General features: G+C 34.6%; 1 protein-coding gene across 1 annotated transcript in view; it reads right to left on the reverse strand.

Annotated features, from left to right (window-relative positions):
- The window catches only part of LOC148943370 (glutamine synthetase-like), a 92130-nt gene that overhangs the window by 26452 nt on the left and 41309 nt on the right, over positions 1 to 24369 (reverse strand). Inside the window, exons 5-6 of the mRNA XM_089101616.1 lie at positions 14507 to 14647; positions 12772 to 12959 (exon numbers count right to left, since the gene is read on the reverse strand). Of these exons, the coding sequence (XP_088957742.1) occupies positions 12772 to 12959; positions 14507 to 14647 (329 nt within the window). The remainder of the gene's footprint in view (positions 1 to 12771; positions 12960 to 14506; positions 14648 to 24369) is intronic.

Below are 24369 nucleotides of genomic sequence, written 5' to 3' on the forward strand. Positions count from 1 at the left end.
TACCCGGTAAACACGCGAGTGGTACTATAACGAAATGGTTCATTGGAAAAATAGTTTACCACTTCTTACTGAGCTAATGCTAACCCCTCAACAGATATTTTTTTAAATGTATTTTATTGCTATTATCCAAACGTTGTGTTGTTTTGTGTGTGTGTGTCATAGCAACTAGTGAATATGTATCAGACTTTTTTCTGCTCAAATATTTTCAGTTAAAATAATTTCCTAAAAAATGTTGAAATATAAAATTGATCAAGCTATATTTGACTACTTTATATTGGGTGAGGGGGGTGGGGGGGAGGTATTTAATCAATATAAAGCTAGGAGGGGAAATTAAGTTTTGATGGTGGGGTGAAAAATTGGTAGTCTTTTAACTTTATAAAGGGGTGTTGTAGAAAAGAGGGGTGGGGAAGAAAACCATAACTTTGCTACATGACTTTTGGTACTTATTTAGTACCCGGTAAACACGCCAGTGGTACTATAACGAAATGGTTCATTGGGAAAATAGGTTACCACTTCTTACTGAGCTAAAGCTAACCCCTCGACAAATTTTTTTTCTATTATATTTTGTTGCTATTAGTCAAACGTTGTGTTGTGTTGTGTGTGTGTGTGTTATAGCAACTAGTGAACATGTATCAGACTTTCTTCTGCTCAAATATTTTTAGTTAAAATAATATCATAAAAAATGGTGAAATATAAAATTGATCAAGCTATATTTGACTAATTTATATTGGGTGAGGGGGGTGGGGGGGGCGAGTATTTACTCAATATAATACTGGGAGGGGGAATTAAGTTTTGAGGGTGAGGTGAAAAATTGACATAGTCTTTTTAACTTTATAAAATATTGTATATTTCACATGGAAAATAAACCCTTTTTTCTATAGATTAATGAATTAGCTCCACCATCACCATCAAGTCATGAAGCACCTATTTTTAGTGGACTTGAACCAATCATTGTATCACCACCAACGGAGTTTAGGGATGAGCTTACTCTAGTTATTGATAATATGGAATGGCATAGGTGTTCTCTAAATGATTGTTTTGGGGACATGGCCAGCCTAGATGATCTAACTTGTGACATAGACATGGTGGAGGACCCGGAATGGACATACAGATTTATGAGAGAGCATTTAGGTGATGTTAGTAGTAATACTATTGCATCTAAAACGGGTCCTCATAAAGAAATTCCGTCACAAGATAATACAAGCTGGCTTGATCAGCTATCCCCAAACACCCTGGAAGACATATTAAGTAACCTGGGCGATTTCATGCCACGTCCAACCAATGCAAATGAACATACTGGGGATGGTGCTATTGACGATTCTATGCCACCCCCAGCATTCTTGTTAATGATACCAGTAGTAGTACTAGTAATGATAGAACATCATCACAAGTATCCTCACTGCTAGATTTGTTTCGTTCCAACTCTGCCTTGCACCACACAAAAGTCTACTGTGCCAAATTCGGGGACCCCTTTAACTCTTTAGTGTCAGGGGATATGATAACATATCCCCTAGACGTTACCCATTCATATGTTAACAAGATTCGATCCCTTGTTGAACAACAGATGGGGGTGTGGGGGGTAGGGGTCAGTTTAAAATCATCAATTGCACTAAAAATATTTTTTTAAATGAAAATGCGAGCGAGCTGTATTCAAAATACTTGCACACAGAGATGTTGGCAATTCGCCCGCATTTATCAAATTATGAGGAGGTTTTTTTTAGATTGGGTTAATAGCATTAAACTAAAATGGATAATTATAAAGAGGGTGGTAGCGGGTCAGTGGTTTTATTTATTGAGAGTTTAAAGGTTAATTTGTAGATTTAAAAAAGGATTTTATTTTAAGAGGTGGTAGGGAGTGACAGGGTTCTATAGTTCTAAAATATCATTCAGATTTAGAGGGATGTAGGGGGATACAACGAATCTGTTTTGATGCGAGGTTACAGTGTTTCAAGTATGCATTTTTGACCGGCGCCTATAGACCTCTGCGCGATAATGCCTCTAAGAAAAAGTTGGATGAATTAGCAGTTAATGGTATGGAGGGGTCAAAGTTTCCAATAGTAGATTTTAATTGTTTAAATGGTCAATTTCCCGTGACATTAAAAAAAATACATATTTTATAGCGGGCTAAAGCACATTTAAAGATTGGTGTCACGGTGTTGCCATATGAAATAGAACATAAGAAGGTTCAACGTTCTGATAAGAAGGGTTTATTATTTCCAGTGAGAGTTCGGGCAATTGATTCAGTAGGGCATTCGGTTTGGATTCTATAAAAACCACCTACAGACCCAGATTCAATTGGACATTTTAATCCAATTACATATATCAGTAGGATTTGGGGGGAGGTAAGAAACAGAGTGCACGTCACTATTGTCCAACATGCCTGTCCCGATTTTGGACTGATTTAAAGTTAAAACATCATATGAAACACTGTAAACGTCATGGATACCAGGCTGTGGAAACGGTAAGTGGAGATAGAACGGTCTTACGTTTTAAGAATTTCCAGAACACGCTCCTGCAGAGCAATAAGATCGCTTTAGACTGCAAAGCGAAACTCACAGACGTATACCATTCGTCAAATCCAAATCATTTTGAAATACACGAAGCCATAGGGGTCTCACACTCATGCACAACGAGAGTCCAGTAATACCATGCAAGTGCTGGATGTAGTTGAGTCGTTGGGCGGCAACGACTGCATGCACTCGGCATTGGTCAGTCTAATTAAAACAGTGAATGGTTCAATTTCGCACCTTCTTTACACAAACTGTCCTATGGTCCTATCACCAATGACAGATTGGCCATTAAAAATCCTAAAATATGCTGGGTTTGCAAGGGAGAATTTGATGATGGTGTTGGGACTGGGGTGAGGAGGAAGGTGATCGACCATGATCATTTGTGGCAGGAAATTACATCCAGGGGGAGTAAGTTTAGAGGGGTTGCACATCAGTCGTGCAATTTAAACCTTATATAGTAATATTTCGTACCGGTTTTTATACACAATTCCAATTACGACTTAAAGTTTATTTTACCGGCGTTGGCCCGCATTACCAAGGGGGTAGTTGTAAATGACCCATGGATAGATTGTTCTTGTTCTCATAATATCATACCCAAATCATCGGAAAAGCTACTGCTGCTAGAATTACTATCGAAAACCGTTGAAAAGGGTAACACGTGCCTGAATAAAATCAGTTTTTTAGACTCTTTCAGCTTCTTCCCCAAATCCATAAGTCAATTGATTCAGGTACAGAAAAGTGTCGATTTTGATAGCTTCCCCCTCCTTAAACAGCGCTTCCCCGATGATGAAATGTATGATTTATTAACGTGTAAGAGCATATTTGTATATGATTATTACAACTCTGCCTCGAGGCTAGATGAGGTGTCATTACCGCCCATTGAAGCTTTTTACAATTCTTTTACTGAGAGTGGGTGTACCACTAGCGATTATTAATTTGTTAAGAAGGTTTGGGCAAAGGTTGGATGTAAAAATGGGTGGGATTATTTTAAACTATACTTGGCCAGTGACGTACTTACTCTTCTGGACATTGTGTGCAAAAATACGGATAAAATCTATGGGTAATTTGGGTTGGATTTAGGGTATTATTTTTCCACTTCTCTTCTGGTGATGGACTTGATACTTAAAATCAGCAAAGAAGAAATAGGTAGGATCACCGATGTGGATCAGCATCTGTTTGTAGAGAGATCAATGAGGGGCTGGTATGTTTTTCACGGGGACCGTATCATAAAAACTGATCCGACCGGACAGCACACCGATGAAAAGTTAGACGCAGTTTTTTTTATATGAATTCCCTTTACCCATCGGCAATGTCTCACTACTGTTTGCCGTGTGGCAATTATAAATGGCTTAACCATTCATGTGCTTTGAATTTCCCCGACATTGCTAGCACTGAGGAGAATGGGACACAGGGATGGTTTTTTGAAATTGACGGTGAAGTACCCATTGAAATCCATGACTCGGTAAAAGACTTTGTTTTTCCGTGCATAAATATACCGGTGGGTAGGGACTCTCTGAGCCCCTACAATTTATCTTTAGTAGAGGATAAGAGTATGCACTGGGTACCTTCAAAGCAAAAACTAATTGCCGACCTCAACCCGAAACAGAATATCGTTGTTCATCACGTATTATTGAAATGGATGGTATCCAATGGTTTCAAGGTCACAAAGATTCATAGAGCCCTCCAATTTGATCAAAAGCCTTACATGAAAACGTTTATTGACACCTTTGTCAGTAAGCGTTCACAAGCGAAAACGAAGGTTGAAAAAGAAGTCTATAAACTCATTTTGAACTCAGCCTTCGGTAAAAATTGCGAAAGCGTACGAAACAGAACTCGATGTGACATTGTAATCAATCCCAAAGATTGTGCTCGAATCATTGCGGATCCAAAACTTCACATTGTTCACAATCATAGACTCTGATATGGTGCTCCTACATCGTAAGAAAAAAAACATTATTTTAAATAAAAATATTGGAAATGAGTCTGTAATTACGGCTTTATCTAAAAAACTCATGCTGTAATCATATTATAATGACAGCGAGGTAAAATGAACAATGGAGGGAAAAGCTAAGGTGAATATTAAGAAAGCTAACGTCCACCTGGCAGCAGCCTAATGGTAATATTTGTCGAATAATTATGAGCAGAGCGATTGCACTAGCTCGTGAATGGACTACATCTATTGGAATGAATCCCTATATCCAGAGCTAGTGAAAGGCCAGGCCCCAAATCAAGTATTAAAATCTGAAACGGGTTGCGATCTGATATCCAGTGGTGTGTTTCCTGGGCCGAAGGTATACTGTGTGGAAACGCACAACAAGGATATAAAACAAATTTTCAAGGGGGTACCTACACACTTTGTAAAAAATAATTTCGATATGAGTGTTTATTGAAACTGTATGGAAAGTAGTTTAGTCCCAAGAGCGAAAATCATAGCGATTCGCTCTTTACAATTTAAAAACTACACAGTTAGAGTTGAGAAAACCGCCATGTCGGCCATATCGGACAAAGTCTATGTACTTGAGGATGGTTTGAAGGTACTACCACACGGTCATTTTTTAATCTCAGACCGAGTTGAATGTGTAGAGTACAGAAAACAACTCGGTCTACAAAAATTAACTTAAATTCGTTAATATTACAAGGTGGGTATTTGGGTGGTAGGTGTTGGGTGTTTTAAATTTTTTTTTCTCTTTTTATCACAAACAATTTTCAATATGTGTGTGTGTATGTGTGCAAGGCAGAGCAGTTTCTTCTTCTTCATAAATTCCACTCTTTAAAATTATTTAATGCCTCCCCCCACCCCGGCCTGCCACAACGGGCCCCGCGGCAGTTCTCGGCCGCCCCGTGGCGCTTCCTGGCCACCGCAGTGGCCGACCTCGGCCTTTGGCCACAGCAAGGGCCGTCCCCCCAGGGGGAACCCCATTTCAAAATAAAAATGTTGTAAATAAAAAAATGTGATATTATTTGCAGTGTGTATATTTTAATGAATGTTGTATTTTTTATAAATAAATTTAAAAAAAAGTGTATTTATTAAAGTGTTTTTTCTAGTAATTATGTAAAATAAATGTTGTATTTTTTATTATAAATAAATTAAAAAAAAGTGTATTTTTCTTGTTTAATGTGCTATTATGATGTTCAATGTATTATTCATAAGGTGTTATTACTTTTATGTATAATGAAAGAAAATATGATTCTTTATTGATTTTGTTCTTCTCATTATTCTTGAACGGACTAGTATTAATAGGGAAATTATTTAGTCATTATACATCTATAGTCTACAGTTAGTTATAGGTGAACTGTTGAATGGAACATGTATCAATTTAAAACACCATTCAGATCGTTTCTCTGCAGTCCATCAATGTCAGGCAAAACAACACTCTTAACTAAAATAATTAAAAATTGCGATAAAATGTTTGTGGAAAAGCCGAAAAAAATCTACTATTGTTAAAGTATTTGGAAGGAGTCATACGATAAAATAAAAGCAATTCCCATATCAGGGTTGGTGCAGATACAATTCATTCAGGGACTTGATATTTTCAAAATTATTGAACCAAACTCTTGGCTGATTATTGACGATTTAGATGAATCCACTGAACAACGGTCCAAGGAAATGCTACAACTGTTCACTCTTCGCTTTCATCATGAACAGATTTCTGTTACTCTAGTTCTACACAACCTCTTTCATCAGAGCAAATGTATGTGAACAATTGCATTGAACTGCACCTACTATATCATCCACAGAGTTGTTCGTCATTCTAGCTCACTAATAACCCTCAATAAACAAATATACCCCGGTGCACCTAAATTTCTACTTTCAATGTACAATCAGGCAACTAATAAACCCTACGGCTACGTCCTATTGGATGTAAATCAAAATACACCCGAGGATCTGCGTGTAGTCACAGATATTTTTGACACTGAAATTACAGTATATCTCCCCGTGAGCAGTAAGAAATGCTATTAGTTGCCATCATGAAACTGAAGAAACTACATGAAAATAGACATTTTTTTCCGTTCTAAGCACTTCAAAACCCCCACTTAGAAAAACCATACTCAAACATGGTATTGACATTGATTTCATTAATCTAATATCTGAAATTTGCTTAAATTTGAGCGAGGGCAATGTTCAACTGCCTACTTTCTACTTTTCTACTTTCAATGTACAATCAGGCAACTAATAAACCCTACGGCTACGTCCTATTGGATGTAAATCAAAATACACCCGAGGATCTGCGTGTTGTCACAGATATTTTTGACAATGAAATTACAGTATATCTCCCCGTGAGCAGTAAGAAATGCTATTAGTTGCCATCATGAAACTGAAGAAACTACATGAAAATAGGCACTTGTTTTCAGTTCTAAGCACTTCAAAACCTCAGCTTAGAAAAGCAATACTCAAATATGGTATTGACAATGATTTCATTAATCTAATATCTGAACTTTGTTTAAATTTGACCGAGGGTAATGTTCAATTGCCAGAAGTAGTTAAGCAACAGGTGAAGCAACATCGTTCCATTGTACGTACATTCTCCTCTAAAAAGAAAGGAAAGAATTTTAAAAGGAAACGTCTTCTTCAAGCGGGAGGTAGCTTTTTCACACTTTTACTGCCAATAATTGCAGGACTTGTAAACAGTTTTCTCTAGATGGCTAAACCCTATAAATTGACTCCAATAGAACTCGCTCTCTCACCCGTGGAACACTTTGAGGACAATCTGAGTAAATTCATTGACAACGAGAATATTGAGGATGATAAAAAACTGCTTTCACTTCAAGATGCACTTTTCCGAGTGGACAAGCATAAGCCTTATCGTGCGAAGGTCAGTTGTATTGATCACAAAAAAGAATCATCTCCTCAAGATTCTTCTTCTGCTATCGCTGGTGGAACACAATTAAAGAAGGAGGACTTGGATTCAATAGTGTCGAGCATTGGAAATCTAATGCCGCACTCATATCGTGAACAAAGTAAACGACTTATAGCATATCTCATGGAAAGTGGTCAAGATCATATTCAAGTTGAGAGCAATGGGAAAGGGATTATAATTCAGGGCAAGAGCTATAATCTACGTGATTAAATATACGACATGGTTACAAATCGTGAAGGACTATTATCATTTGACGGTCATTTATACAACTTTCTAAATACATTAAACTTTCCCAAAACCCTTATTAGCAATAGGCAAATTCTAAAAAAATTAAATGAACATGCACACTCATCGTCAACACCATTAAAATATGAACAAGAAGAAGAAAAATATTTTAAATCAATCTTGGAAAAAACTAGCACACCTAGTAAAAAAATTGATTTGACAATGAGGAGGAGCATACCGCTGATAGCCAGACAATAGCGAAGACGTATAAAGTCAACGTCACCACCCCCATCAGGCACTAGTATACCAAAGGGCAGCGGACATTATGCTACGTGATTACGTTCAAAATGGTTGAAGTTCTGAAACGTGTTTATGAAAATATTGGTGAAGCGGGAAGTTTAAGTTCCCCACCACTCTTTCCAAAGTCACTCGTGTTCATACTAAAACTGTACAAGACTATCTACAAAATGAAACAAGTTACACTCTGCATAGAAATCAGAGGCTTCGTGCTAATCATTATCGAAAAACTAAAGCCTTTTTCCCCCTGCATATAATGCAAGCATATCACTTAAAACTATAGATGAGTTTCAGAGACGTCAGAACATACGGTAAAGCTCAATATACTTGAAATCAGTTTTTACAGTCGTTATGCATATACCATTTCATTTCAGTCAAAGAGAGGCGTTTAAGTAGCTCAGGCCATTGAAGGTATTCTCGAACAGGATTCGTATAAAAAAATTCAAACAAATCGCGTTAGTGAATTTGTTAATCCCCATGTTGCAAAAGTACTAATGAAATATAATAAACTGCTCTATCATCGTCATAGTCCTATAGAGGCTGCACTGGCCGAACGATTGATAAGAAATATTTGACTATTAATTTCAAGATATTGTACATTGAAAAATACATCTGCCTTTATTCATGATTTAGATAAAATCATGTTGATTTATAATCAACGACCTCATCGATCATTGTCCAACTCAACACCAACGGAAGTTCATCATTCTGATCATGATACAATTGACACTTTTCTTAAACAGTATTCCAATGAAACAATTGTCAAGAAGAAAAATAAATTCAATGTTGGTGATACTGTTCGAATTAATAGAACAACTAATGTTTTTGAAGAGGGCAATTACTTGTGGTCCACAGATTTTTTTAAAGTGGACAAAAACCTAGACACTAAACCCATAACTTATCGATTGCGCGATACCAAAGATAAAGAGATTGTCGGCGGCTTTTATGACCATGAACTACAAAAAGTTAAAAATAATAGTGAAATTTATCAAATTGAAAAGATATTAAAGACTCGTATTCGCAGGGGTAAGAAACAGCTACTTGTTCGGTGGCTAGGATATAACTCTGATTTTGATTCTTGGATCGGTATTGAAGATATTGACAATGCCCAATGATTTCTATGTAACATTTATGTCCAACGTTTCCGATCCCCTCTACAATGACTTGAATAAAACAAGTAATTTTTGGACGAAACTCTCCCCCGCCATTGAATTTGATGACGAAAAGTATGAAGTGGCTCTTGTCGACTGTATTTTCAAAAATACCTATGAAATTCTGAGAAAGGATCGTGTGTACGATATAAAAGTTATACCATTTGATTGGTCACTCTTTGTCGAGTACGAATGGGTTGAAGCACTTAAATCTAGTGATATCCGCATGTTAAATTGAAATATATAGAATATGATAGTATGACCGATTTGTGTCGTACAATCAATAGAAAAATCTCATATCGTAGGAATAGTACATTCCATTTTAATTATTCAATGGAATAAGATAAGATTTACATTACCTCATCTGTTGACGCTGAAATAATTCATCTCAATGATAATTTGAGAGATGTTCTTGGCTTTAAACATAAAATGATCAATGGGAAAAATTCTGGCACTGTTCGAGGGATCGATCATGTCATTTTTACTGATTATCCACCTGGTTTTACCTTGGAGTCTTGCATATTTATGTATGTATGCTTTGTGAAAACATCGAGAGTTGGTAATTCAACTGTCCCCCTCCTACGTGTTTGTGAACGAAAAACAACCAATGAACTTGTTCATCACTATAATATAAAGCATCTTCAGTATGTTCCTGTAAACACTTCATATTTGGAACTCTGTCAGTTAACACTAAAAAGTGAATTGGGTGATCTTCTAGCAATAACAAAAGGTTTAGAAGTGATTACATGTCATTTTCGACCCATCGTCGGCGACACCACCAGCACAACCTAAAATGAACAATAGAAGAATTCCATTTGTCTGTCCTGATATCAATTGCTATGTTGGTGCTCTGAGTCCACGTCAAATAGATCATGGATTGGCCTACTACAATGGGCGCGCTACAATGTCTGGCTTTGGTCTTGGTAGCTGGTTTGCTAGGCTATTCTGCTCTGCACTACCCCTTGCCAGAAAATATCTTGTACCTGCTGCATCATATTTTGCTGCCTCAACACTACAGGACTGGGGGTCGGGTAACAATTTCATCGATAGTGTTAAGGAAAATATTATATCTTCACTAACAGCCGTTGTTGAGAAATTAAAATCTCAAAAAAATGATAAGGGATTGAAAAGGATGTTTAGGTATCATTAGCTCATCAGTCTCTACCCAGGTGGGAAGTGAAAGACATCAATAAGGACTTCGATGAATAAGATGACGCAGAAAAGATGTAGAAGGAAAATATGGTTAGACCAAAGAAAGATTTTTTCTCTTATGACTACCTATCTCCCCCACAAGGAATCACATCCATTAATCAGTTCCTCATTGAATCTGTTCAATGCTGAAAATGTAAATGTCAGTGTCAAGTATGAATACTATGAACAATTTCACCCCCAGCAACCCCTCTCGGAAAATATACACTTTCAGATATTTTCCGATGAAAACTATTTCATTGATTTGTCATCATCATTTATTGATTTAAATGTTGCGGTGAATAAAAAGTCAGATAATACAACTCCAGCTGCTGCCGATGGTCTATCCTACGAAAACTGTATTCTACACAACCTGTTCAAACAAATTAATATATTTATTAATGGAACATTGGTGAGCACTAGCAATAATTTATCCAACTATGCAAGCTACATACAATTTATGATGATGACACCAAAGGCATATAAGGAGTTGAGAGGACAGTCATTGAGCTATGAATATCGATCAGATCAGGTGTTGATACTTGACGGTGAGTTGACTACTGCAGTGACCCAGGAGTATCATTTAGTTGGAAAATTAAATCCTAAGATATTCAAAATATCCCAATGGATACCCCCCAATGTCAAGATTGACATAAAGTTGCAACTAGCCCCATCGAATTTCATTTTGATAAAAACACTTCCTGCAGCACCCGATGCAAATGTCATTATCACATCGGCAATTCTTCATGTCCGAAAACAACAGGTTATGAGCTCTGTTGCATTGGCAGTGAAAAAGCTAAGAGCCATGGCAACAACATTAAACTTCTTGTCCCCAATACGATCACCAATCAACGTCATATTGCCACCGGGTCTCGTAGTTATACCGATTCATTATTTATCAATGGAGAAATCCCATCAAAACTCGCTTTGACCTTTGTGAAGAGTGGCAGTTCCGTTGGATCCTGGACTGCATCCCCCATGATTTTAATTTTTTCGGTCTATCTAGCCTTGTGTGCAAAGTGAATGGTATTCCGCTGTACACTCTATCATTTAACAAAAAATCCTATAGAACTCGGTATGAGTTGACCATGCAATCCCTATATTACGATTCCCAGTTGTTCGAAAATGGAAAAGCCGATTCAATGATTTCAAAAAATCATAGTGTTATCATTTGGAACATGTTTGAGGCCTAGGATAAGAATCTAATACGAACAGAGAATGTACGTTTAGAGTTCAAATAAGCCGATGCTTTGACTGAGAGTATCACGCTAATATCATTGAGTCAATTTGAAACCTATTGGGAAATCACATCCGACGGCAGTGTTCTACTAGACCTAGCACCATGAACACAAACCAAATAATCAGCGTATTTAGTATGGATCCATACATGTCCCAGTACAAGTCCTATTGCATACCATCGGACTTCATTGAAAAATTCCAAGTGTTAACAATACCCTAATCATTGTTAATAGCAGTCCATCGACTTTGAAGACAGGCCATTGGCTATGCATCTTTCAAACAGCGAAGAATATTGAATTTTTTTATCCTCTTGGCCTATCATATAAATGCTACACTCCATGCATCAGCAACTTTATTGAGAGCAGTGGGAAAAGTATTATTCAAAATCAACGAAGAGTACAGGATTTAACGACTAAGACATGCGGCTTTCATGCACTACTCTTTTTCATGTTCAGAGGTCGTGGCTATACCTAGAAGCAGTTTCTCAACATTTAAGTTGACTTTCCTCGATTGAATGACTTTCTAGTGGTAGTATATACCCTTTTAATACCTACATGCATAAATATTTTTCATTTAATTGAAATGCCTCCTAAACGTTCACTAGAAGTTTCAACTTAATGCCATTAGTGTCGTTAGTTACAGTAACAGTAGAAGCAGCATTAAATGAATACACACAGTGTCTTCTGTTTAGCTCAAAATCCACAACCAAAGAAGGTATGAAGGTGAAATTTTCATAGAATAATTCTGTTGTACGGATGACAACCTGCCATCCGTATGCAGGTTGTCAAAAGGGCATAAAAGCAATATCTTGGAACAGTTTTATGCGTGAAATTAAAACTTACCACGCTTGTTGTGGAGGATGTTGAACTAACCAAATGACAATATTTGCATCATAATACTAACGATTATACTCCTACAACTACTGCTATTAAAGCTTAGACTACTACTATTAACTGTGCTCCTACTGCTACTGCTATACTTACTGGTGCTACTACTACAACTAATAAACCTATGGGTATTAAGGCGAAAATGTTGGGCAATATTGTAACTGTATTGAAATAAATCGAAACGCAGTATGTCCAAATAGGTTGTCAAGAGGGTTTTCTTATAAAATTTTTCTTGACAAGTTTAACATTTATCAGCTAAATGTGCAGATGGAAAATGACTTGAGTCAATGCAATAATAATGGAAATACTAAAACAAAGAACATGAATTGAAACAAAAACAAAACGTCAATAATGGAAACACAAATCCCAATATCTTAGACCTTAGAGCAAGAGCTCAAAAGAAAAAAATACTCACAAAATACCATTATCGTCTCTCATAGCTTTTGTTGAAAAATTAGGTGTCATTGCTGATCCATTCCATGGACCAGCCATTGGCTTACAGTCGAGAGATATGTTTACTCCAAAATCTTCAGCAACACGATGTAAAATATACCTCGATACCCAAAGATCGTCAGCGGCGGTGATTCCTTCGCACGGACCAACCTTAATAGGACATAGATTTCTATAAGCTAAACAGCTGTGTACGTTAAAAAGTATCAAATATAGCAACGATGACGGTGGTGGGTGACGCAAACCTTCTGCTGCTCAAAAAATTTACTCTGAAATACGTCTCACTTTCTATAATAAGTATCAAGATTTGCTACATATTATTATCAGCTTCAAGATCATGCAAGTTTCTCATCGAGCATCTCGTTTCTATTTTCACGAAATCCAAGCTGAGCTCAGGATTCTTCTCCTTTATTTTGGGTCCCATTTCACCTAAACTAAACAACTCGAAAACAGGGAAGAACTAAGAAAATTATAAAAAATATCTACGCCATTGAGCGTTTGGCTACACTTGGCATTTCTTCCATTGTAAAAGTAAGAATAATTAATTTAAGTAGTATAATTGGTAAAATTAGGGCATTAATAATTGCTGGTCTCAGTCCACGCTAAGCAGTTTGAAAAAAAGCCAAGTATAACCAAACGCTAGATGGCGTTGATAGTTTTTGTGGGCACTAGAGCCAGTTTTCACTCTTAAGAGTTGCACATGCTCTTTTCTATTGTAAAATATAGCAGAGCATAATGAGCCAAACAGGGCCATATCCAAGATTTATGCTCAGGAGGGACTTACAAAAGGGACAACCTGGCTGGGGTTGCAAGCATCATAGCCCCCCTGGATACGGCCATGGAGCCAGGCATCATCTACTATTTGAAGAGATGCTGAGAATAAAGGCTCTAGTGTTTAAATTATTATTCACGGCCAAGTTAAAGTACTATTAGATGTTGACCGTGTATTATTATTATCTTCTTTGGTATTTTGGTATTTAGTAACTTCTTTGTAACTTCTTTAGTAACTATTTGTAACTATTTAGTAACTTCTTTGGTATTTAGTAACTGGAGAAAGGAGGAAGAAAGTAAGATCAAATTTTTATCTAAGTAGGTAATTTCGAAGACCCCACTGCCTTTCCATGATGATAAATAAAAGTTTAAATAGGGATAAATCCTTTTATCAGACAGTGATAATAACATTTACAAAATATACTGGATATTTCGATCACATGTAAAGTGACCGTCATTGTGGATTTGATCCGAGTATTTCTGCTGATGACACTCACTGTACATGTGATCGGGGAAAAAAATCGCACTCGAAATTTTTTCGGCCATTTCTGCTGGTTATAACAAGTGTAGATAAGAATAGGTTTTTATTTACTATAATTTAACATTCTTTTAAGTAATTAGTTTATTTTATTTGTAGCATAGAACAAGAAAAAATCTTTATGAAGTAAGCTGTAATGAAAAAGAGATAAGACTGAACCAAACCAAGGTAAAACAAATGAAAGACCTTTCGAAAATTAAGCATACGTAAATACGTTCTAATTAGACATGACGTTTCAAAAATAGAAAAGAAATACTAAAAAAAAATAGGAAAAATATAAGAAAATTGAACAGAAGAAAAACAAATACTTTGACATCGATCTCCACCAAGCCGTCCCAAGTGCTCAGCAAAAGAAAGAGAGGGGCGGAAAAAAAAATTTAGTTTCAAATACCTGATATTCCCATTGACTTGGCATAACTTCAGCGTTGGTCCCACAAATTTTAATGCCAGCGAATAGGCACGCACGATAATGCGCTTCAACAATGTCTCTGCCAAATATCTTATTGGCACCAATACCACAATAGTATGAACCCTTAAAAAATGCAACTATTTTAATGCAAGTAGTGGCTGTTGCACAAATTCCTCATGGAAGAGGAAACATCCACTTTTTCATTAAGTTGGTCTTACATTGGCTTCGTTTGTAGTGTGCTCAATTTTTTATGTCTCTGAAAGGCTTGTAACTTACGAAGAATGTAAATAAAAACTGGTATGACATTAGTAGGGAGGCCATAATGAATATGAAGGGGACTCCATATATGGGCATAGAATACTGACAGAAGCTTACACCATTGCCGAAAAAAAGGTACTATTTGGTACTTTAAAGTACCTTTTTCAAGGTCGATTTATTTGTTGTTTATAGGTGTAATGACTCCGGGGCGAAGTTTGAACATGCGCATTAACGGGAACAATGTATTGATCGACTCGAGTGGAAGTGGATTTCTGAGAAATTGATTACATAATTGACTAGGACAAGAGGGGAACTAAATTTCTTAGAAATTGATTTGCATAATCGACGGTGAATTATTGATTCATGAAAGGGGAATTAAGAAACATTATGGCTTCTTTGATCTTTAGGTCTGAGGGATAAATGGTCTTTAGTGACCGAGATAAATTAATATTCTGTCGAAGCCATAATAGTGTAGCTAGGAACACCTATGAGACAAGGAGATTAACGTGGGAAATGGTTTCATGGGAATTTCAAATGTGACAGCGCAGGGATGCCAAAAAAAGGAACACGCAGAAATTTCGTTTAGGGATTATTTGGGCGAAACTGTTTGAGACATTTTAGGGGATTATTTGGGAGAAACCGTTTGAGACATTTTAGAAGATGATTTATGTGAAACAGTTTGAGACATTTTACAAGATGCTTTTAGAAGAGGATTTAGAAGATGATTTGGGGTGAAACTCTGTGGTCTTTATAATACACAAGTTCCATTTGAACAATGTTGTTAGGTCCCCTACCCCAACCCCAAAGGCCCCCAAAGCCCCCCGAGCCCCCGGGCCCCCAAAGGCCCCCCGAGCCCCCAAAAGACCCCCCCAGTGCCCCTAAATGCCCCCCGGGGCCCCCAAAGAACCCCCTCCCCATTTCTTAATACTTTTTTTGTACACTTGAGACACAGAAGGGTCCCCACATTTCAAAAAGCTTTATTATATCTTTTCAGAACAAATCCCTTTCTTAATATCCCTCTTAAACCCATTTTACAAGTTGAAGTACTCATCCTTTTCACACACAACTTTACTTTACAACTTTCTGACCATCCCAACACCAAACAATACTTTTCAAAAGGGTTTATTATATCTTTTCAGAACAAGTTCTTTACGTAATGTCCCTGTTAAACCCATTTTACAAGTTGAAGTACTCATCTTTTTCACCCACAACTTTACTTTACGACTTTTTGTACACCCCAACATCAAGCAATACTTTTCAAAAGGCTTTATTATATCTTTTCAGAACAAGCTCTTTATGTAATGTCCTTTCCTAAACTAATTTTACAACTTGAAGTACTCATCCTTTTCGCCACAACTTTACTTTACGACTTTTTGCATACCGCAACATCAAGCATTACTTTTCAAATAGGCTCTATTATATCTTTTCAGAACAAGTTCTTTACGTAATTTCCTTCCTAAGCCAATTTTACAACTTGAAGCACTCATCTTTTTCACCACTACTTTACTTTACGGCTTTTCGTATGCCCCAACACCAAGCAATACTTTTCAAAGGCTTTATTATATCTTTTCAGAACAATTTCTTTACGTATTGTCACTCCTAAACCAATTTTACAAGTTGAAGTACTCATTCTTTTCACCCACAACTTTACTTTACGGCTTTTTGCATACCCAAAAACCAAGCAATACTTTCAAAAGGATTTATTATATCTTTTCAGAACAAGTTCTTTACTTAATGTCCTCCCTAAACCAAATTTACAACTTGAAGTACTCATCCTTTTCACCCAAAACTTTACTTTATGGCTTTTTGAATACCACAACACCAAGCAATACTTTCAAAGCCTTTTTCATATCTTTTCAGAACAAATTCCTTTCTTAATGTCCCTCCTAAACCAATTTTACAACTTGAAGTACTTATCCTTTTCACCCCCAACTTTACTTTATGGCCTTTTGCACACCCCAACACTAAGCAATATTTTTCAAAAGGCTTTATTATATCTTTTGAGAACAACTTCTTGAAGTAATGTCCCTTCTAAATCAATTTTACAAGTTGAAGTACTCATCCTTTTTACCACAACTTTACCTTACGACCTTTTTACATACCCCAACATCAAACAATACTTTTCAAAAGGCTTTATTATATCTTTTCAGAACAAGTTCTTTTCTTAATATCCTTCATAAACCAATTTTACAACTTGAAGTACTCATCTTTTTCACCCACAACTTTACTTGACGGCTTCTTGCATACCCCTACATCAAGCAATACTTTTCAAAAGGCTTTATTATATCTTTTCAGAACAAGTTCTTTTCTTAATATCCATCCTAAACCCGTTTTACAAGTTGAAGTACTCATCTTTTTCACCCACAACTTTACTTTTCAGTTCTGATTTTTCTCAAAGAGATGAAAAAATTTAAAGTTCTGTTCCAAATTTTTCCGTAAATAATAGGATAAGTTATACTTTGATCATGAATATTCGTCATGAAGATAAGGAACTCCACTTTAATTCTGAGTTTTCTCGGAGAAGTGCAAAATGTTCAAGTGCTCTTCTGAATTTTATTAAAGAAGAGAAAAAAGTTAGCTCAATTCTGAATTTTACCAATGAAAATGAAAAAGCTTCCATTTCAGTTCTTAATTTCTAAAAGACATAAAAAATTTAAATTTCTGTTCCAAATTTTTCCGTAGAAGATAGAAAAAATTATGCTATGATTGTGATTATTTTCCATGAAGATAAAAAGTTTCACTTTATCTCTGAGTCTTCTCGAAGAAGTGCAAAATGTTCAAGTTCTCTTCTGAATTTTCTTAAAGAAGAGAAAAAAAGTTAGCTCAATTCTGAATTTTATCAATGAAAATGAAAAAAGCTTCCATTTCAGTTCTTAATTTCTCAAAGACATAAAAAATTTAAAGTTCAGTTCTAAATTCTTCCATAGAAGATAGGAAAAGTCATACTATGATTCTGAATATTTTCCATGAAGGTAAAAAGTTTCACTTTAATTCTAAATATTCTTAAATTCAGTTCCAATTTTTCTCAAATAGATGAAAAATTTTAAGTTCTGTTCCAAATTTTTCATAGAAGATAGAAAAAGTTGTACTTTGATCGTGAATATTTGCCATGAAGATAGGGAGCTCCACTTTAATTCTGAGTTTTCTCGAAGAAGTGCAAAATGTTCAAGTGCTCTTCTGAATTTTCTTAAAGAAGAGAAAAAAAGTTAGCTCAAATCTGAAATTTACTAATGAAAATAAAAATCTTCCATTTCAGTTCTTAATTTCTCAGAGACATAAAAAATTTAAAGTTCAGTTCTAAATTTTTCCGTAGAAGATAGGAAAAGTTATACTATGATTGTGATTATTTTCAATGCAGGTAAAAAGTTTCACTTTAATTCTAAATTTTCTTAAATTCAGTTCCGACTTTTCTCAGGGAGATGAAAAAATTTAAAATTCTGTTCCAAATTTTTCATAGAAGATAGGAAAAGTTATACTTTGATCGTGAATATTCGTCATGAAGATAAGGAGGTCAACTTTAATTCTGAGTTTTCTCGAAGAAGTGCAAAATGTTCAAGTTCTCTTCTGAATTTTCTTAAAGAAGAAAAAAAAGTTAGCTCAATTCTGAAATTTACCAATGAAAATGAAACAGCTTCCATTTCAGTTCTTAATTTCTCAAGGACATAAAAAATTTAAAGTTCAGTTCTAAATTTTTCCGTAGAAGATAGGAAAAGTTATACTTTGATTGTGATTATTTTCCATGAAGATAAAAAGTTTCACTTTATTTCTAATTTTTCTTAAATTCAGTTCCAATTTTTCTCAAAGAGATGACAAAAATTTATAGTTCTGTTCTAAATTTTTCATAGAAGATAGAAAAAGTTAAACTTTGATCGTGAATATTCGCCATGAAGATAAGGAGCTACACTTTAATTCTGAGTTGTCTCAAAGAAGTACAAAATGTTCAAGTTCTCTTCTTAATTTTCTTAAAGAAGAGAAAAAAGATAGCTCAATTCGAAATTTTACCGATGAAAATGAAAAAAGGTTCCACTTCAGTTCATAATTTCTCAAAGACATAAAAAATTTAAAGTTCAGTTCTAAATTTTTCCGTAGAAGATAGGAGAAGTTACGCTATGATTGTGATTATTTTCCATGAAGATAAAAAGTTTTACTTTAATTCTAAATTTTCTTAAATTCAGTTCCGATTTTTCTCAAAGAGATGAAAAAATTTAAAGTTTTGTTCCAAATTTTTCATAGAAGATAAAAAAAAGTTATACTTTGATCGTGAATATTCACCATGAAGATAAGAAGTTCCACTTCAATTCTAAATTTTTTCAATGAATTGCAAAATGTTCAAGTTCTCTTCTAATTTTTCCAAGAAAATAAAAAGGTTCCACTTCAGTTCTGGTTTTTTCTCAAAGAGATGAAAAATTTAAAGTTCTGTTCTAATTTTATATTAAATTTTAGCTCCTTTGTCTTATGGATTTACCCCTCAAATTTTTAAATTAGAATTTGAGTGCGTCGTTCTATTATTAAAGACAATCTTTCAAGCTCGTTCATCTAACCCCCAAAACTATAGGTTAGGTTAGGTATAAATAAATATTAATAAATAAATAGAAACATTTCTCCATGTTTAAGTTAGGTTAGGTTATGTTAGCTTATCACGAGCGCTCATGATAAGCTAACCTAACATAACTTAAACATGGAGAAATGTTTCGATTTATTTATTAATATTTATTTATTTATATGAAAAAAACAGAACTGAAGTGGAACCTTTTTATTTTCTTGGAAAAATTAGAAGAGAACTTGAACACTTTGCACTTCATTGAGAAAATTTAGAATTAAAGTAGAAATTTTTATCTTCATGGCACTTGAACATTTTGCACTTCTTGATCTTCATGGTGAATATTCACGGTCAAAGTATAACTTTTTTCTATCTTCTATGAAACATTTGGAACAGAACTTTAAATTTTTTAAGCTTTTTTTGTTTTCATTGGTAATTTCAGAATTGAGCTAACTTTTTTCTCTTCTTTAAGGAAATTCAGAAGAGAACTTGAACAGTTTGCACTTCTTCGAGAAAACTCAGAATTAAAGTGGAGCTCCTTATCTTCATGGTGAATATTCACGATCAAAGTATAACTTTTTTCTATCTTTTACTAAAAATATGGAACAGAACTTTAAATTTTTTATGTCTTTAAGAAATTAAGAATTGAAATGGAAGCTTTTTTTCATTTTCATTGGTAAAATTCAGAATTGAGCTAACTTTTTCTCTTCTTTAAGGAAATTCAGAAGAGAACTTGAACATTTTGCACTTCTTTGAGAAAACTCAGAATTAAAGTGGAGCTCCTTATTTTCAAGACGAATATTCACGATCAAAGTATAAATTTTCCTATCTTCTATGAAAAATTTGGAACAGAACTTTAAATTTTTTCCTCTCTTTGAGAAAATTCGGAACTCAATTTAAGAAAATTTAGAATTCAAGTGAAACTTTTCATCTTCATGGAAAATAATCACAATCATAGTATAACTTTTCCTATCTTCTACGGAAAAATTTAAAACAGAACTTTAAATTTTTTATGTCTCTGAGAAATTAAGAACTGAAATGGAAGCTTTTTTCCATTTCATTAGTAAATTTCAGAATTGAGCTAACTCTTTTTCTCTTCTTTACGAAAATTCAGAAGAAAACTTGAACATTTTGCACTTCTTTGAGAAAACTCAGAATTAAAATGGAGCTCCTTATCTTCATGGCGAATATTCATAAACAAAGAATAACTTTTTATATTTTCTATGAAAAATATGGAACAGAAATTAAAATTATTTCATCTCATTGAGAAAAATTGGAACTGAATTTCAGAAAATTTAGAATTAAAGTGAAACTTTTTATCTTCATGGAAAATAATCACAATCATAGTATAACTTTTCCTATATTCTACGGAAAAATTTAGAACTGAAATTTAAATTATTTATGTCTTTGAGAAATTAAGAACTGAAGTGGAAGCTTTTTTTCATTTTCATTGGTAAAATTTAGAACTTAGCTAAATTTTTTCCTTCTTTGAGAAAATTCAGAAGAGAACTTGAACATTTTGCAATTCTTCGAGAAAACTCAGAATTAAAGTGAAGCTCCTTATCTTCAAGGTGAATATTCATGATCAAAGTATAACTTTTTCTATCTTCTATTAAAAATTTGGAACAGAACTTTAAATTTTTTTATCTCTTTGAGGCAAATCGGAACTGAATTTAAGAAAAATTAGAAATAAAGTGAAACTTTTCATCTTCATGGAAAATAATCACAATCATAGTATAACTTTCCCTATCTTCTACGGACAAATTTAGAACTGAACTTTAAATTTTTTATGTCTTTGAGAAATTAAGAACTGAAATGGAAGCTTTTTTCATTTTCATTGGTAAAATTCAGAATTGAGCTAACTTGTTTCCTCTTCTTTAAGAAAATTCGGAAGAGATCTTGAACATTTTGCACTTCTTCGAGAAAACTCAGAATTAAAGTGGAGCTCCTTATCTTCATGCCGAATATTCACGATCAAAGTATAACTTTTTCTATCTTCTATGAAAAATTTGGAACAGAACTTTAAATTTTTTCATCTCTTTGAGAAAAATCGGATCTGAATTTAAGAAAATTTAGAATTAAAGTGAAACTTTTTATCTGCATGGAAAATAATCACAATCATAGTATAACTTTTCCTATCTTCTACGGAAAAATTTAGAACTGAACTTTAAATTTTTTATGTCTCTGAGAAATTAAGAACTGAAATGGAAGCTTTTTTCATTTTCATTGGTAAATTTCAGAATTGAGCTAACTTTTTTTCTCTTCTTTAACCCGTTACGGCCCACTGTCCTATTTATAGGACAGCTGGTTTTAAATTTCTTGTGGTTTTTATAGGACAGCTGGTTTTAAATTTTTTAATTTAGAATTAAAGTGAAACTTTTTATCTTCATGGAAAATAATCACAATCATAGTATAACTTTTCATATCTTCTACGGAAAAATTTTGAACTTAACTATAAATTTTTTATGTCTCTGAGAAATTAAGAACTGAAATGGAAGCTTTTTTCATTTTCATTGGTATATTTCAGAATTGAGCTTACTTTTTTTCTCTACTTTAAGAAAATTCAGAAGAGAAGTTGAACATTTTGCACTTCATTTAGAAAACACAGAATTAAAGTAGAGCTACTTATCTTCATGGTGAAAATTCATGATCAAAGCATAACTTTTTCTATCTTCTATGAAAAATTTGGAACATAACTTTAAATTTTTTCATCTCTTTGAGAAAAATCGAAACTGAATTTAAGAAAATTTATAATTAAAGTCACACCTTTTATCTTCATGGAAAATAATCAAAATCATAGTATAACTTTCAAATCACAATCATAGTATAACTTTTCCTATCTTCTACGGAAATATTTAGAACTGAACTTTAAATTTTTTTTGTCTTTGAGAAATTAAGAACTGAAATGGAAGCTTTTTCATTTTCATTGGTAAAATTCAGAATTGAGCTAACTTTTTTTCTCTTCTTTAATAAAATTCAGAAGAGCACTTGAATATTTTGCACTTCTTCGAGGAAACTCAGAATTAAAGTGGAGTTCCTTATCTTCATGACGAATATTCATGATCAAAGTATAACTTTTCCTATCTTCTACGGAAAAATCTGGAGCAGAACTTTTGATTTTTTCATCTCTTTGATAAAAATCGGAACTGAAAAGTAAAGTTGTGGGTGAAAAAGATGAGTACTTCAACATGTAAAATGGGTTTAGGAAGAATATTAAGCAAAGCACTTGTCCTGGAAAGATATAATAAAGCATTTGGAAAAGTATTGCTTGATGTAGGGGTATGCAAAAAGCCGTCAAGTAAAGTTGTGGGTGAAGAAGATGAGTACTTCAAGTTGTAAAATTGGTTTATGAAGGATATTAAGAAAAGAACTTGTTCTGAAAAGATATAATAAAGCCTTTTGAAAAGTATTGCTTGATGTTGGGGTATGTAAAAAAGACGTAAGGTAAAGTTGTGGTGAAAAGGATGAGTACTTCAACTTGTAAAATTGGTTTAGAAGGGACATTACGTAAAGAAGTTGTTCTGAAAAGATATAAAAAAGCCTTTTGAAAAGTATTGCTTAGTGTCTGGGTGTGCAAAAGGCCATAAAGTAAAGTTATGGGTGAAAAGGATGAGTACTTCAACTTTTAAAATTGGTTTAGGAGGGACATTAAGAAAAGAACTTGTTCCGAAAAGATATAATAAAGTCTTTGAAAGTATTTCTTGGTGTTGGTTTATTCACAAAGCCATAAAGTGAAGTTGTGGGTGAAAAGGATGAGTACTTCAAGTTGTAAAATTGGTTTAGGGAGGATATTACGTAAAGAACATGTTTTGAAAAGATATAATAAAGCCTTTTGAAAGTATTGCTTGGTGTTGGGGTATGCAAAGAGCCGTAAAGTAAAGTTGTGGGTGAAAAGGATGAGTACTTCAAGTTGCAAAATTGGTTTAGGAATAACATTACGTACAGAACTTGTTCTGAAAAGATATAATAATGCCTTTGAAAAGTATTGCTTGATGTTGGGGTATGCATTAAGTCGTAAAGTAAAGTTGTGGCGAAAAGGATGAGTACTTCAAGTTGTAAAATTGGTTTAGGAAAGGACATTACGTAAAGAACTTGTTCTGAAAAGATATAATAAAGCCTTTTGAAAAGTATTGCTTGATGTTGGGGTGTGCAAAAAGTTGTAAAGTAAAGTTGTGGGTGAAAAAGATGTTGCTAAAAGCCGTTGGGGTATGCTAAAAGCCGTAAAGTAAAGTTTTGGTGAAAAAGATGAGTGCTTCAAGTTGTAAAATTGGTTTAGGAAGGACATTACGTAAAGAACTTGTTCTGAAAAGATATAATAGAGCCTTTTTGAAAAGTAATTCTTGATGTTGGGGTATGCATTAATTCGTAAAGTAAAGCTGTGGCGAAAAGGATGAGTACTTCAAGTTGTAAAATTGGTTTAGGAAAGGACATTACATAAAGAACTTGTTCTGAAAAGATATAATAAAGCTTTTTAAAAAGTATTGCTTTATTTTGGGGTGTGCAAAAAGTTGTAAAGTAAAGTTGTGGGTGAAAAAGATAAGTACTTCAACTTGTAAAATGGGTTTAGGAATGACATTACGTAAAGAACTTGTTCTGAAGAGATATAATAAACCCTTTTGAAAAGTATTGCTTGGTGTTGGGGTATTCAAAGAGTTTTAAAGTAAAGTTGGGAGTGAAAAAGATGAGTACTTCAACATGTAAAATTGGTTTAGGACGGACGGTAAGAAAGGAACTTGTTCTGAAAAGATATAATAAGGCCTTTTTAAATTTGGGGGCCCTTCTGTGTCTCAAGTGCACAAAAAAAGTATTAAAAAAATTGGGAGGGAGGCTCTTAGGGGAACCCAGGGGGCCTTTAGGGGCGCAGGGGGGCCTTTCAGGGCTCGGGGGGCCTTTGGGGGCTCGGGGGCCTTTGGGGGCTCGGGGGGCCTTTGGGGGCCCGGGGTTCTTTTGGGGTCCGGGGGGCTCAGGTGAATTTCGGGGCCTTTAGGGGTTCGGGGCGTTTGGGGGTGTTTTGGGGCCCGGAGGGCCTGGGGGGGCCCAGGGGGTG

This window comes from Artemia sp. Qi Xiang Cuo, chromosome 15 (assembly GCF_049724085.1).
Source record: "Artemia sp. Qi Xiang Cuo chromosome 15, ASM4972408v1, whole genome shotgun sequence".
NCBI lineage: Eukaryota > Metazoa > Arthropoda > Branchiopoda > Anostraca > Artemiidae > Artemia > Artemia sp. Qi Xiang Cuo.